Source organism: Sciurus carolinensis, chromosome 7, assembly GCF_902686445.1.
Source record: "Sciurus carolinensis chromosome 7, mSciCar1.2, whole genome shotgun sequence".
Lineage (NCBI taxonomy): Eukaryota > Metazoa > Chordata > Mammalia > Rodentia > Sciuridae > Sciurus > Sciurus carolinensis.
Genome location: NC_062219.1, coordinates 28,342,173 through 28,359,363, shown reverse-complemented (window position 1 = coordinate 28,359,363; position 17,191 = coordinate 28,342,173). Strand labels below are relative to the sequence as shown.

The following is a 17,191-nucleotide window of genomic DNA, read 5'->3' as shown; positions in this document are numbered from 1 at the left end:
ACTGACTAAAACATGCCTATAATTCCAGCTATTTGGGAGACTGAGGCAGGAGGATCACAAGTTTAAGACCAGTCTGAGTAACTTAGAAGCAATTTCAAAATATAAAAAAATAAATTACCTGGAGTATAGCTTAGTGGTAAAGCACCCCTGGGTTCAATCCCCAGTGTCAGGGAAAACATTTTATAATATAACTAGCAAGAAGATAAATGAATACAAACAATATATAAGTTTGTACATAAGGAAATTAATAAGCAATAGTTAATAGTGTAAAACTATAAATACAGAGAAATAAAATGATTAGACACAAATAATGCTAAATTAGAGAAAATTTCATTAAGGAAACAAATCTTAGGAAAAGAACCAGATATTCACATTTTAAGAGAATTCTAGCTATATTTGAATAATAGTTGAAGTTAATTCCACTCCTGTTTTTTTTGTTTTGTTTTGTTTTGTTTTTGATACTGAAGAATTGAACCCAGGGGCACTTAACCAGTGAACCACATCTCCAGCCATTTTTTTAAGACCAGGTCTCACTAAATTGCTTAGGGTCTTAAATTGCTGAGGCTGGCTTTGACCTTGTGATTCGCCTGCCTTAGCTCAGCCTCCAGGATACTAGAATTATAGGCATGTGCCACCATGCTCACTTCCCTCCTGATTTTTTTCTACTTCTGTACAAAACATTTGTTGAAAGGGAGTAAATAATTTGCACTCTTCAATTCCTTATTACATTTGAATGTAAGAAGTATTACATTCAAATGTAATAATTATATTTTAAATGAATAAAGATTTCAAGGTAACAAATTCTTATTCAAGAGCTACTGTATCATTGCACTGTTTCACACCTAATTGTTAAGCTTTAAAAGCAGTCAGTCCTTGAAGAATGAGGAAAGAAGTGTTCAGAATAAAGACTTTGTTCACTTTTTTGCATCTGTGCTAAGATGATCAACGAAAATCAGCATGAAAGAAATATTCTTGAATTGATTCTTTCTAACAAAGATCATCTACTTTTCAATAAGAAAGATACTAAACTCAAGTTCTTTCTATTTAGCTGTCATTTTTGCTCATTTGTGATATAGCAGCTGTGATTCTTTCAGTGAGACACAAGTAATTAAATTAGAATTTCATGGTTTCACATCTCTAGGGATAACTGGGAAATTATCACTCATAAAATAACTCAGAGGCAAAGCAGGACAGCATGTGCAGAAAATGAGTGCCAAATCACCTTGCTGACCTAATCTGGAGAAAGGAGGACAATCTATCTACACATACTTATCCAAATTTATATTTATGTACATTCCTTCTAATAATAGAAAATTCAGGAAGACAGTAAGAGCCCCAAATTCTTCTTTCATTCCTTTTACTGTGCACATCATTTTTTCCTAAAAATTATAATCATGGTCATTTTACAGTGTTCTTTAATTTGACATGGTATGACGATATATGTTACTATGAAACATTTTTCAATGCCTTTTAAATTTCTTTTGGGTATATGTCCCAAATAACTGGAAGCAGGCTCTCAAAGAAATATCTGTACAGCTAAAATATGCCTGTTATTTGGGAGACTGAGGCAGGAGGTCACAAGTTTAAGATCAGTCTGAGTAACTAATATTCATACCAGTGGCACTTAACAGTATCAAAATTTGGGCACAAACCACATTTCCACAGATGGATGAATGGATAAACAAAATACAGTATGTGCATATGATAAAATATTATTCAGCCATAAAAAGGAAGGAAATGCTGACACACTACATCAAAGATAAACCTTCAAAATACTATGCTAAGTGAAATAAGGCCACCACAAAACAAGCATCACTTAAAGAGGTACCTGTGGGAGTCAAACTCACAGAGACAGAAGGTAGAATGGTAATGGCCAGGGATGAGGGAGGGAAAGAATGGAAGCTGTTTAACAGGCACAGAGCCTCAGCTTTGCAAGATGAAAAGACTTCTATGGGTAAATACTGGTGATAGCTGTGTAAGAATATAAACATACCTAATGTTTGTAATCCACACACTTAAAAGGGTTAGGATGGTAAATTTTAAGTTAGGTATATTTTTACCACCACCATCAAAACAACAACAACAAAAAAAGCCCTACAATTTTGAATGAATTATATTCCATCTTATGGAGATGTTACCCTTTGTTTAACAATTTCCCTTCTGTTAAACATTTAGGTTGCTTCTAATTTTTGGTTACCATAAAATGTACTGTAGTGAATGTTACAAACATATCTTTGTTCCCATCTCAGTTATTTCTTTAGGATAGTTTCCAAATGACACACCCGGATCAAAGAACATGAATTATTCCAAAGCTCTTGATGCATAATGCCAAATTGCTTTCCAGAAAGATCTTGACAATTTATATTCTCAACATCAGTGTAGAAAAGTGACTTTTACGTTGGGCCCAGGTCAAAATATTCTCATCTCTTTCCACCTTTGACAAATAATAACAAAAACGAAAAGTTCAGGATTTCAACTTGTCCTTATTTAAAACCCCTTAGGTGAAGTTTTCATACATTGATGACCAGTCTACACTTATCCTTCCAATAACTGCCATGAACTTCTTCAAATTAAAATGCAAAGCCATATTCAGAAGGTTGGAAAGATGGGAAGAGACACACTTGGAAAGCTGGGGGGGAGGGGGCTGAGGGTTCAGAACTCATCTTTGAAGATACGCAAGACTGAGGAGAAAGGGAGGAGAGCTGAAGAAATAGCTTGTGTTGGAGAGTGCTCGCCTAGCATGCGCAAGGACCCCGGTTCGAATCCCCAGCTTCTCACAGGGGAGAAAAAAAAAAAAAAGAAAAGAAAAGAAACACTCTTTGAGCTGAAGAAAGGGAGGAGGTAACAGGAAAATGTGGGGGAAATGTACCACTTAACAAAAGAAGAACAGTCATATTCATCAATAATGATTAATCTATTCAACAAAACAGACCCACTAAAGCAGAATCTTCATGGGCAAAGAATTTCCAATTGTTGAAAAACCCCCTAGTCATTCTTATGTTCAGCCAGATTTGGCGACGATCACTGTGTGTTTCTGAGTGAAATTCCTCCTCTTCTAGCATATTCTTCTTCCTTTTCAGCATAATACCTGGCAAACATCTGTTTTTTCACTCATTTCCTGGGAAACATAACTGCACAGAGCAAGCCCTGGTTGCTCTCCTTAGGTGCTCAATATTCAGTGACCACAATTTGGAAACCTCCATGGTGACAGGCCACATATTATCATACTTGGACTTGGCCATGCGATATCTACAAGTAAAAATAGAGAACCTAAACTCTCTCAATCTAGAGTATTGCTCTGATATTTTGGGATAAACTTTTCGGGAATAATTTGCCCCTAGACATGTCCCTGACTCACTGGTTTCTCTGTTGCCTCCATTTTGACTCCTGGATTATAACATGTCTTCACCCAATCTGTCATCTGCTGAAGGTGGTATTAATCATGATGGAAGCTTGAGACCTCTGTCCCAAGTCACTTGTTTACAAAGCAACTGGGGGAACACTGCATTTTACCAAAGTTCCAGGTCATCCTTAGGAACCAACGACATCAAGACGTATCTGAACACCAGCAAGCTGGGCATCTTTCTGAGCTACAAAGAACTCTTCAGGATTTGTGTTCTAAAAATAAAAAATCAACCCAAACCTGGAAACTCATCTGATACACACAGTAAAGAACCAAACAAAAATCATGTCAATGGAATGATGGTGAGATCAAGCTTGAGGGTAGGAAGGTGGTGGTGGAAATGGAGACAATGCCGACAAAAGCTATCTTAAAGCCAAGGCAAAGAAAAAAGAGAGCTAATCTAGCAAATGGAAAATAGACATTCGTCTTTGTTTGTATGTCAACTGGTTTGTTACATAACTCGCCCAAAGTAAAGCCAACACCATTAATAATGTAAAAACTGAACCTTTATTAGGCACACATTACTGTTTGAATAGCACTATCACTGACGTCAAAGAAAATTAGTTGATAAGGCGAGGCTCTCAGATCTTTCTCAAGTTACTATGGAAAAATGAACATATTTATGCTACTGGATTGCTTTTAACTTTCTAAACATGGATCTTTTTCAGCATTACTGAGGGAGAGACATGATTATACTAATACATTACAGGTACCTAATTTCCTTTCAAAGTTCTGCAAATGATAATCTCCCCTTATGAATGAGAACATCATCTTCTCCAGAAGCTAAAGTGATTTTAAGCAGGCACCACTAATCCCACGTGACCTACGACCTCCAACAAGGCCTGTGTGAAAGTTACATACACGCTATACATTTTCCCTTGTTGGCTAAAACACTTAACCAGATCCAGAAAGAAGACAAAGAGTACTCTAAGGAATATTTTAGGAAAAGGGAAATTTGATATAAACAATGTTCATGTCAGGAAAGGATAAATGTAACAATATGTAAGGAAATATAAGATTTTTTAGTATATTATACACTAAGGATATAACACTAACTGCCTACTTAATTCCAGAATTTTAACATACGTGTCTTTATTTAATCCTCACTACAGAGTCCTCCCAAAGAGATTAGTGCCCTGCTCCTTGCTGGTGATCTGTGCAGTATGGGGCTGATGTAGAAATACTAGATCTATGAAGGAATGTCTGGGATCGTTCTTATGAGAATGTTTTTCTCAGTCCTAAAATAAAGATACAGGAAAAGACAGCCTCCTTTTTCCTCCACATTGGCATAGCTAACCTAGATTATCCTGGAATGGCCACAGACACCTGGCAATCCTAAGAAAGTCGCCTCGAAGGCAGAGCCACCACGGCAATAGTGAGGGAAAGGTGAGCTAATGTTTTCATGCCCGTGACTTAAGAGGTTCTGGAGCCAGTCCTGCTTCTAGACTTCATGCTTTAGGAGATACATCGGTTTTTACTGTTTAAACTCATTGAAGTAAGCTGTTCTGGTACTTGTAGGATGCCAAGAGCGTTCGATCTCATCTAGGTAGGTAACATTTGTTTTTTTTTTAAATAAGAAGACTGGATTTCCCAATGGTTAGCTAACTTGCCTAAGAGGACACTCTTTCCTAGAATCGAGGCAACATTTATCACATGAAAATCTCTCAATAGTCCCACGCCTCTTCAACAAAACTGTATGGACACTTCTGGAAATGGCTGTTCCTGAAAACTCCAGGGAAGACAGCCTACACTGTAGTAAAAACACCACCAGAACTGAAGAAGTTAGAACTGGGATTTTATTAATCACAGAGCATCAAGAATTCACTTAATTTCTTCGAATTTCTACTTCCTCAGTTGTAAAGTGGAAAAGAAAAAAAACATCAGCTTTGCCTACTTTACAAGGTTCTTGTAAGCCTCGGTAGTTAATGACACACAGACAAACCTCTGAGTTTCAAGGGCTTGACTATTTCTACCTGCATGAATAAATTCTGCATATAATAAAATGTGCTAAGTCAGTCATACTGCATATGAGTTCAGCAAAACCTTTTCATGATGATTTCCTTTTAGATTAAATTAAATAAATTAGAACCTCCACAGCCTCTAAGGCCTGGTGATGTCTGTAATATTTCTATGGATCATCTCCTGCTTTAAAGTCTGTCACTTGAGAAAGTGTGTGGCCTTCTGTTTTTCGGATGTAGGTCAAGGCTTCTGGGTCCCATCACAGCCTGTGGAAGCTGGCTGGCTGTCCTCTGGGCTTCCCCACATCTTGCTGTTTCTCCTACCTCAGCTCCAAAGGCCTCTAGCCAGCCTGGGCACATGGCTGTCATCCCTCTTATTTAAAACTAGATTGAACAGTTAGGATAAAAAGGCACAACTTTTAATAAACTAAATGTAAACCACGGTTGAATGACCTGAAAGTGAAAAAAGGCATTTTTTATATCTTAACTTGGATTAATTGTAGGAATTTAAATATTTAAGTATTTAAATAGAGATACAGAATCTGCTTTCATATCCACAGATTCTACATCTGAGGCTTCAACCCACATTGAAAGTATTGTAGGAAAAAGAACTGCATTGAACATGTCCACATATTTTTTCATGTCATTATTGTTAAAAAAAAAAAAATACAGTGTAACAACTATTTACATAGCATTTATACTGTATCAGGTATGATAAGTACTCTAGAGATGATTTAAAGTATATGAGAGGATTTCATAGGTTATATGCAAATGCTATGCTATTTTATGCAAGGGACATGAGCATCTGACCATTAAGGAATCCATAGGGGATCCTGCAACCAATTCCCCAAGGCTAAGGAATCGGTTATGATACATATGACCAATTATATAATAACATATGATAAAAATATAAAATATATATAACATACAATAAATATAATATAATAATGTTTCATTATTTCAGTCAAATTTGAGGGCTCCAATGAACAAAAGTAAGAAATAACCATAAAAACATCAAATATTAGAGAAATACTCTTTTGTTAACGCTTAAATCAGCAGGAAGTATTCATTCCAACCACTCACTCTGTGTGTGGGATAAGATTCAACAACCAGTTTGTTCTAACAATATATCATAATTCAGCAAACTTTAAAAAATCTAAACCAGAAAACTTTTTTTTTTTTTTTCTATTTGCATCCTCTAAATCACCAAGTAAAGCTCTCAGAAAACATTTGTGCCTTAGAGGATTTTCCTGGCAATAAAGAGGCACCAGGCCCAGTTCCTGAATCAGATACTATGCTCAGAAGGGTGTAGAAGTCTCCCCCTCTATTATGGGGTAGGAAGATTTAGTGTATTAACCATATTAAAGAGGGAATTACAAGAAAGGGCTTGAGGAGCCATTATCTTCACAACTGCTTGGGGTTCTTTTTCTATTGAGATGAAGCTTTTATCCTTAACTTGCCACAGTCTGTGGATCGCTCTTTATTCAAGCCAACAGAAAATGACCCAGTGTATGAAAAGAAAACCAAGGGTCTAACTACCTGCTGTGATACCCCACTCCTTATCTTAGCACCTGCACTGAACAAGTTGAAAACTCAGAACATTATGACCCAAAGAAGTTCAGTGGAAACATTCCCCTGGGACCCAGGACTCAGGGCAGGTGCAATCCTGGGTACAACTGGCCAGATGCCTGATAGCCTCAGAGTTGTCCTCCCTTGTGAGTACCATGACAGGTCAGCTTTCCTTCTCAGCTCTCACCAAAAGGGAAGTTAGAGACACTGCCAACACAAATGAGTGTGTGTCTGCACAACTGTGGGAAATGGATCAAACCAGTAAGCGCTGAAAACACATCTATGAGCGTGAGGATATGAGAAATCACCATTTTTGCTTGTTTGTTTTGAGATAGGGTCTTGGTATGTTGCCTAAGCTGGTCCTGAACTCCTAGGTTCAAGCAATCCTTCTGTCTCAGTCTCTTGAGTAGCTGGAACTACACACCACCCGCTCCAAAAAGCATCCATTTTAAAATTGAGGTGTGAGTGGGGAATCCTCCTTAGTGTCTTTGAGGACTAATGGATAAAATGACTATAGTGGTTATAATGGTAGAGTATGGATAGTTTTCTATAGTAAAAGCGCTATTCTTAATTACTAAAAAAATCAGAAAGTGATAGACACAAGGTCAAATCCTAAGTCCTCTCCCACTACAAGTCTTTGAACTCTAACAGCCCTCCCTGTTCTTACCAGAAAATTAATGAGGGAGCTTAAAATGAAATCATAAAAATCTGGACAAGCTTCCATTTGACCTGAAGACCTTGACCAGAAAGTTCTTTAGCGAGAGAGAGTTGATATTCCTAGCCTAAATAGGCAGCATGAAAAAGGAACCAGAAAAGTTAAAACAAAACAAAACCAGAAAAAACTGCTTCTGCCCCTTAACTGAACTCTACACAACCTTGAAAATGTGCCTTGGTTGTCTAAACTGTTTTGCTTTCAAACAAGGAAATACGTCTATTTTATTCCTGTGGATGATGCACACTAACTTCTTAGAACATATCCTTTGAATTCACAGACCATGAAAACAGGCTCCCTTTAGGATTATCAATGCATTTGATTACTACCCCCATGTCTACGCATTTACACTGGGCTTAGTGCTCCCCAAATATCAGATTCTAGTTCTCCTACCATCAAGAGCTTATCTTAAGTATTAAGGCCATGGTCACAAAAATACTGCACAGTTACATTCTTCTGTGGTAACTGCAGGAAAAACAATTGTTTAGGAGAAACTATAAAACTAGTTGCATTGTTGTACAAATGTTATAGAACAAATTCAAAAGTCCAAACCAAAGCTTCCTATGTAGAATCTAGGAATCCACTGTACCGTTTTCCCCCCTGGTTATAACCCATTATCCGACTTCAGTATCCCTCTAAACTGGTGAAATGACATGAAATTTAAAAGATTTCAGCTTCATGGCTTAAAAAATGTTTATCACATCAATGAGGATATATGCATTCCTTATACATATGTATGGAATGTGTGTGTGTGTGTGTGTGTGTGTTTTAAACCAGGGAATATTTCAGGAATACTAGGAAATGGCAAAGAACAATACAAACCACACCCTAACATAGCTACCATTCGGCTTAAGAAATAAAATGTTATATAAATGGGCATAGTGGCTCATGCCTATAATCCCAGCTACTTGGGAGGCTGGTTCAGGAGGATTCCAAGTTGGAAACCAGCCTAGACAACTTTGCAAGACCCTGTCTCAAAAACTTTAAAAAAAAAAAAAAAAGGATTGGGAATGTAGCTCAGTGGTAGAGTGCCCTGGGTTTGATCCCTAGTACCACCCACAAAAAAAATGTTTTAAATATACTTAAAGCTACACAAGCATCCCTCCAAGATCTCTTTGTACTCCTCCATCCCCACTGGGAACCATTATAGTGAGTTCTGAGTTTATGATGCACATCCAAGCATCTATACTTATATCTGTATGACTGTTCTTACATTTTATAAAAGAAATTATACTCTATGTGTCCGGCCAATTGTTTATTTTCATCAACTTTTTTTAAAAAATATTTTTTGTTAAAAAGTTTATGTAAAGAAACTTCTAGAGTTGCTCTAGGGGTATATAAATCTGCTGGGTCTAGGGTAGATAAATTGTTCATTTTCCTCAATAATGCCAAAATCTTTTAGTGATTATAAAAATTTATACCCCAACCAACAGGGGATTTCTCTAACATTCTTCCCAACTGTTATTCTCAGATTTATAAATTTTGGATAATTTAAATCGTGTAAAATGATTTATCATTGTTTTACAAAAAAAGCATCTTTTTATGTTTTAAAAATATATTTGTATAATACATTTGGACATTTGTGATTCCTGAGCTTGGATATAATGGGGAAATAAATAATTGGTGGTTGAAGCTTGGTTTCAGGTTTTATTAGGATAGTTCTGTTTTGATCTTACTCTTAATCTGGGGGCAATCCCTTCATCCCAGGATATAGTGTTTGTTCCTAAGGATTGTCCCTTTTAGAGATTCAATAGAAAGTTCAAATCCCAAATAACTTGGTAGGTTCAGACTCCCAACTCTCTCTTCCCTGCGATAGGAGTGATAGTGCTGAAGTCTCTACTCATCTTTACAGCGTACCAGCTGCTCTCTGCCCCTGGAGCTCCTCTGCACGAAACTCCTGAGAAGCATACTCCAGGGGTGGACCAAGAATTGAAGGGGCACTCTGGAAAGCAGTATGGAGATTCCTCAGAAAGCCTGGAATGGACCCACCATTTGACCCAGCTATCCCACTCCTTGGTTTATACCCAAATGACTTAAAATCAGCATACTACAGTGACACCGCCACATCAATGTTCACAGCGGCTCAATTCACAATAGCTAGATTGTGGAACCAACCTAGAAGCCCTTCAATTGACGAATGGATAAAGAAACTGTGGTATATATACAAATGGAATATTACTCAGCCATAAAGAAGAATAAAATTATGGCATGTGCTGGTAAATGGATGAAGTTGGAAAATATCATGCTAAGTGAAATAGGCCAAGCCCAAAAAACCAAATGCTGAATGTTTTCTCTGATAAGTGCATGACAATATATAACAATAGGGAGTGGCGGGGGGAAGAGAAGAATGAAGGAACTTTGGATGGTATAGAGGAAAAAGGGATGGGAGGGAGTAGGGATGGAAAAATAGTAGAATGAAACAGACAGTATTACCCTATATATATGTATGATTACATGAATGGCGTGAATATACATTGTGTACAACCATAGAAATGAAAAGTTGTACCCCATTTGTGTACAATGAATCGATATGCAGTCTGTAAAAAATTAAAAGCTAAATAAAAATAATTCAAAAAATTTTTTAAAAATAAAGTTAAAGGAAATTTGGAAAAAAAAAAGAATTGAAGGGGGCTCCTCCCTCTGTGGCATCTTCGATTAGGGTGGTCCAGGCACTCTGGCAGCCTCATGCAGACTCCTCAAGCCACGAAGACTATGATTTCATTTCCAGCTTGAGTTCTATCTGCCCCATGTCCTGCAGTCCAGGACATTTAAAAGTGGATTTTTCCCCAGGTGCTGTCCTTCATTCAAGGATCAAATCCATTCCTGTTTCTGATTCCTTTTAGTCACTCTTCGTTGCATTCCAACTTTTTTTAGTGTTCTTCTACAATTACAACTGACATTGGCAGGAAGATCGATGTAATCAAACCTACCCTGCTCATTCCAAAAGCCAGTAGCTTAAGGAGCAGAAGCACATTTCAACTCATCCATTCTTCCCAGTCTTTTGTTCTATGGTTTATGGTATTTTTAAGTCTTATTTTTAAAAATTCTCCGAAGTCACCAAAATAGTTTGTATATTTTATTCTAAAAATATTTTTTCTAAATTACTTTTTTCATATTTTGGTCTTTAATTCACTCAATTCCATTTTTGTACAGGATTTAAAATAGGAATTCAGATATATAGACATAGACAATAAACAGATTTTATATATATATCAGTTCCAGTGTTTTATTTGTTCGCACCTTTAGCCATACTGTGATTTGTTAATTATTACAGCTTTATGATGAGTCTTGTTGCCTCATAGAACAAATCCTTCATCTTGCTTTCTCCAACACTGCTTTGCCTATTCTTGGTCTTTTATTCTTTTAAATAAATTTTGGAATCAGTTTGTCAAATCACATGAAAAGGACTAGCAGGGAGAATTAACATCTTTGAAATATCAAGACTTCTTATCCACAATTTGGTATATTTTTCCATTCCTTTAGGACTTCTTTAATATCTTTTTATAAATTTCTCCCAAAAAAGATTTTTATATTATAATTTGAATGTCTTTTTTAAATTACATTCTTAATTTACCTTTTCAACCAATTTATCCCAATTTACTCTGCCATGATAAATGAATGTTATCAAATTGTATACTAAAGTCATAAAATTGAATACACATCTGTTAATAATAATAGGTTAACACTCTCATTTACACACAATTTTGTATGCCACAGTCTTATCAAGTAAGTAGTTTACTTATACCCTAGATACTTACCAAGAAGCTCCATGATCTCTACTTTCAGTGTCAGTGAAATTAGAGTCCAAAAACATATCTTTGTAGATTCGACCAACTAGGCAATACATATCTGAAGCAACTTGCCCTTCACTTTGCACCATGGGAATCATAATATTAAGAGCTTTTGCTCTATCGCCAGGAAGATTTCTCCTAAGGTAGAGAACATTGTTGTTTCAATATAGATCACAAAAGCAATGTAGGTCGATTATCTTTTTAAAATGCTACTGAATATATTGATTGATTCACATTAGTGAAGTCTGACAGGATAAAAACAACAAAAGATTTTGAGAGTCCTCTGTAGACTTCTGTTCTAGGCCTTTCTTATCCTATTGTATGTCTAGAGGGTGGAGCCAGCTTCTCTTCTGGTTGCTCTTCTGACTAGGTGATGGATTTGTACTACCCATCCTTAGTCCTTCCAACTTCCCTGTAGCCTATATGCAGGTTCGAATTGGTGGAATGAGATTTGGAATGTAATCTGTGACCGTGAATGGGGCAGTCTATTATTCTAAATAGGGACAAACCCTTGACCTTACATTTCAATGGCTTTTGCTATAAAACACTAAGCAAACTAACTCACAGACAATACAAAAAACCAACTCTAACCCAGGAGCTGCCTGATTTCTTTGGGTGAACAACTGACAGACTGTCTTAGGAGTCTCTGTTATATAGGGTTTTTTTTGTTGTTTGTTTGTTTTTTAACAATTTATGTAGATAATTCACAAAACTGGAAAATATTCTCTGAGAGTTTTCATTTCTTAGATCTTCAAAATAGTACACTAAGTGACAAATTCAGTTATCAAAAGACTACATACTATGTGATTCCATTTATATGGAGTGTCTAAAATAGGCAAATCCATATAGACACAAAGTAGATTAGTGGTTGCCAAGTGTTAGAGGATTGGTGGGGATGACTGTTAATGGACAGGGGAATCTTTTTGGGGTGATGAAAATGTTCTAAAATGTATTACATTGATGGTCACACACTCACTCTCTGTAAATACATTTTTTAAAAAAACACTGAGTTATATACTTTAAGTGGATAAATTTATCCATCTAGTTATATGGTATGAATTATATTTCAATAAAGCTATTATTTTAAAAATGTGCCTGGGATATAGATCAGTTGGTAGAGTGCTTTCCTCACAAGCCTGGGTTCAATCCCTGGCACCACCAAAAAAAAAAATGTTATGGCTGGGGATGTAGCTTGGTGACAGAGTGCCTGTATAGCAAGCAGATAGCCCTGGGTGGGATACCCAACACCAAAAGCAAAAGAAGTTACCATATCTACTCTCAACTATTACTTCCAATCCATGAAATTCCCTTATACTCTTTGAATGAAACATCTTAAGTTGTCTGCTCATCATTTCATTATATGCTATTTTAGGAAATATACATACATAAAGTAAACACACATAAAGTAAAATTACAAGAGGCACTTAGGGATTTTCATTTTTCATTTCATAATACAACCTTCCAGTCTACCTTTCAAAAAGGGATTTATTTGAAAACTAACTGGAACAGGTAATCTCTGGAGGTCTCTTCTATGTCTGTCAAATCTAAAGATGATGTTAATAAATGGGAAGATAAAACAGACTTTTGTTACACATTTATTGATGAAGTTAGCGAGGTCTACAGTTTGGGTGGATAAAGAAGGAAAGACACAGTCACAGGCTGAGCAGGATGCTGACTTTTTCTTCTAGAGAGAAGCAGCAGAGCCAGTGATAATGGGCACATAGCCAGCACCAGGATGATGTGGCTTTGAGCCTCAGCTTAATGGCATGCACACTGTGAGCCTCAGGGACAACTACCCAACCTCTTCAACCTGCAGGTTCCTCTTCTGAAACAAGGACAGTCAGGGTTTACATGACATATAGCAAGTGCTCCATTCAGGTGACACCCCCTCCCTTTTTTCTCATTGTTCTCTCCCTTTGTGGTAATTACACACGTATGTAGTCAGCTCTCTCACCATGGAAGAAAGCAGCAATACAATTAACAGTTTTGGACAGCTCAGGGCTTCATCCCCATACATCCCTGGAGCACAAAGGGCCCTCCATGATAGCTCTAAGCAGCACGTGGCACTGAGATGAGCCACGATGCAGACAAGGCACAGGCAGGGCTGGAGGTGATGATGTCAGTCTAATCCTAATCTCAAATGTGACCAACAGAGTTTTGATTATAATTAGGTATATTCAGAGCAGTTCTGGTAAAAATATTCCCTAATTAGGAATATGTTTGCTTAAACATAACAATTCTTACTCTGCTTTAGTTGATATTTGTGTGAATAACTATCTGGTGTTAAGTCTAAAGTCCATCCTACATATCTACAGGTTCCACATCCCTGGATTCAAGCACCACAGAGGATATTTGTTAAAAAAAAAAAAAAAAATTCTATCTGGATTAAACATGCACATAATTGCTTTTCCTATCATTATTCGCCAAACAATAGAGTACAACACTTAAGTGTCATATTTATGTAACTTTATACATTCTTAAAAAGTATAAACAGCAAATATAAACTTTGTCCAAGAGTTAAAAAGAATTGTATGAATTTAAATATACAGATAGTGGGGGAACCTCTACTGCCAATAACCATAAAGAAATCAAAATGCATGCTTCCTGTATTTTATGTGGTACAGGTAGATATATTACTATTACACATTCTAATAGTGCTGTTGCAATGCCACAAGTATGCTGTAAAGGAACTGCAAGTTAAACAATATGAGAGTGTAGTATGGAAAGGAACTTTTTCTTCTTACCTGTTCAGTGCAAACGCATAATGAAATTTCACATGGTGATGAGAGGCCAAATCAAAGGTTGGCAGTTTTTCTAAAGTCTCTACCAGCTTCACAATGGAATCATAGTCCTTTCAAATAAGAGGAGAAAAGCATAGAATTAAACCATCAGGACAAAGTTCTAACAACCAAATGCTTTATGTCAACCAGATCTGAACTTGAGGACATGAAATGAGAAATCAGAATTCATAGAGAACTCTGAAGAACCTAGAAGAAACTATTGTTTTTCTTCAAAGAAGTTTGAGTTTTCTGGATAAAAACATTAGAAATAGTTACCATGTTTGACAAAATCCAAAGAAACAAAATAAACAAGAAACACCCAGTAGGATGATGCTGTGCTATCTAAACATGGGGATTCACTTCTCCAGAATCACATTCCTTGTATGCAGTGTTCCACCAGGGAAATGAAAATTTCAAGGGCATGGAGCAACTGACTAAACCTCTGGTGTAAGCAACCAAATGGTTCCATTTCGCATGAGTTAAGCTGTTCTAGTCATAGGCTCCTAAGTGCCACCGTTATGTGAGCTCATGTGAAGCTTTACACAGATATGTAAGGCTGGATATGGGAATAAAAAACCAGAAGTCACTTAAATTTTACTATAAAAAAACGAACAGGAAATCCTCAACTCAGGATTTGATTCAATTTATCATATTTTAAAAATTCAAAGACATGCCAATCATGTTAGTACGCTTTACCCATATTTAAGTTATTTACATAATTAACCAATTGCATATTTCTAGCTTCTGGCTAGTTAGAACAAGTACTATCAGTTTCAAACAACACAATTTGAAGAAGTAAAAGATATGCCTACAAAGCACTAAGAATTCCTGCTATTTGCCAAACAAAACTCTCGTTTATTGACTGACAGCAATGTCTAAAGCTAACAGAGTAGAACAGACCATCCCAGGCTAGCTACATGAGCAGAATTTTCTTTTTGTTCTTTTGGAAGAAAAGTTGAATCTTGACTATGTAAGTATTTCACAGTTACTGATTAATACATATGAGTCTTTTTCATTCATCATAAAATCACAGGATAGGAAGGAGGTCAATAAAACGTTAGAAGCAGCAACATGAAATTAACTCACTGAAATATCATGATAACAGTCTCTTACTCCTCTCCAACATGCTACATGGCAAAGGTTTTACTTTAAGCATTTTCTCACCTGGATATCTCTGTAGGAAAGTAACAAATTAATGACAATATCTGCTGTCAAGACTTCAATATTATCTACTCGCTGCCGAATTCTTGCCAATTCAGCTGCCAATTCTTTACCAGTGTACAAATTCCGAGCTTTCCTGATATCATTGAGTATAGATTCCCGGATATACTGGCTGATGAAAAAAAAAAGACCAAAACATTTCAAAAAGTTAATAGAGTTAATACTAGAAAGGATTTCAGGGAAAACTAATAACTTTATAAGGAAATGAATGACATTTTCACATGAGTGGTTTTCAATTTACTAAGATGTATAGGAGGAACTTCTCATTTGGCATTACTAGTAAGGAGTTTGGGAGTTCCTGTATTTAATACCCTTCCTTGTTTCAGAAAGAGTTGAAGATAAAAATATTCCATGTTAATGAATTTTCTTGCAGTGTACCACTTAAAATGTCAAAACTTTTTCAAGTTACTGTTTTGAGCAGAAATTGCCCTAAATAAATTACATATGCCTATGATTTGAACATAAAATAATCTTTACTTTTCTTTCGTTCGTTAACATAAATGATTATTATTAACTGAAATATGTTCTCAGCAATTTTTGCAGAGATCTGACCCTTACATTAAAAGTCCCTGGACATTTATTTTGATGTTTCTGTACTTGATTTACACACACTTTTTAGCATTACTATAAAGCAGTTAATAGACCTTTTTTTTGGTGGTGGTGTGAAGTTGTTCTGTAAAGTGAAGTAATACAACATGAGAACTACGTGGCATCTCGTTTATACATTTAGACAGTACTGTGCATTTTTTTCCTTGGTTCTTAGCTGACACCTAAGGAACATCTGACAAGATGCTCAAATAAATGCATGATCATCACCACATGGCAGTATTAAACATTACCTGGAACTTGCTTGTGCCACCTTCAAAAGCTGAATGAAACGATCCACAAGAGGTAAACAGATGGGTCCCAAAAGCAGCTCGAAGTTGGGCTGCATGAGCTCCGTCAAGCCCTTCATGAAGCTGCTGTCACAGCAGTAGACCTTGTTATGCGGAGTGACCATGTAAGGGACAAAGGTGTAGTTCCCAGTACACATCTGTGGAGAGAGGAAGCAGCGGGCACTGGGGAGCTTGCCTGGGGACACCACATGGATGCAAATCCAAGTCCTACATCAGTGACTCATTTTAAATAATTTTAAATGTGAAATAGGAAAACTTCATTTCTTATTCATGACCTATGAAAATGGAAATTTCCCAATTTCTTTAATTGCTTAGTCCAATACAATTAGGGCTTAGAGATGATACCAAAAAAGTATAAAAGAGTTCCTATTGATCATTAAATATTTATTCACCGACTTGCATGATCAAGGCACTGTGACATATGCTTAGGAAAAACAGTAGCTTAAAGCACAACCTGCAGCCTTCAGGGAACTTAAAATTTGGTCGGAGATACAGCATCAATACAGGAAAAGACTAAGAGGTCCCCTGTGATAGGCAGTGCAGAGAACAAGGCCAGGACACAGGTGTCCCCCCGTGCTGCTCTCAGTCACTAAAACAGAACTGCAAGTTATCCTGGATGCTTCCTTTCCTTCCCCTCCAGTGCCCTGGCAAAGTCCTATCTATTTTGCCTCCAAAATGGATCTGGTATTTGTCAATATGCCTCCCTCTTCTCCGCCAGCACTGAAAGTCCAGCCGCCAGTATACCTGGCCTGAGTCTGTGATTGGTTTTAACTCATCACCTGGCTTCTACTCTTGACCCCATCTCTTCTTTACCAAGCCATCAGGGTGATCTTCAACACCCTACAAAAGATGGCTTCCCTC

At 36.8% G+C, this 17,191-nt stretch overlaps 1 protein-coding gene across 2 annotated transcripts in view; it reads right to left on the bottom strand.

The window, feature by feature from the left end:
• The window catches only part of Map3k5 (mitogen-activated protein kinase kinase kinase 5), a 216,335-nt gene that overhangs the window by 114,202 nt on the left and 84,942 nt on the right, over positions 1–17,191 (bottom strand). For both annotated transcript variants that reach the window (XM_047558138.1, XM_047558139.1), the window contains exons 4-7: positions 16,274–16,467; positions 15,378–15,546; positions 14,178–14,284; positions 11,401–11,571 (exon numbers count right to left, since the gene is read on the bottom strand). In XM_047558138.1, the coding sequence (XP_047414094.1) occupies positions 11,401–11,571; positions 14,178–14,284; positions 15,378–15,546; positions 16,274–16,467 (641 nt within the window). The remainder of the gene's footprint in view (positions 1–11,400; positions 11,572–14,177; positions 14,285–15,377; positions 15,547–16,273; positions 16,468–17,191) is intronic.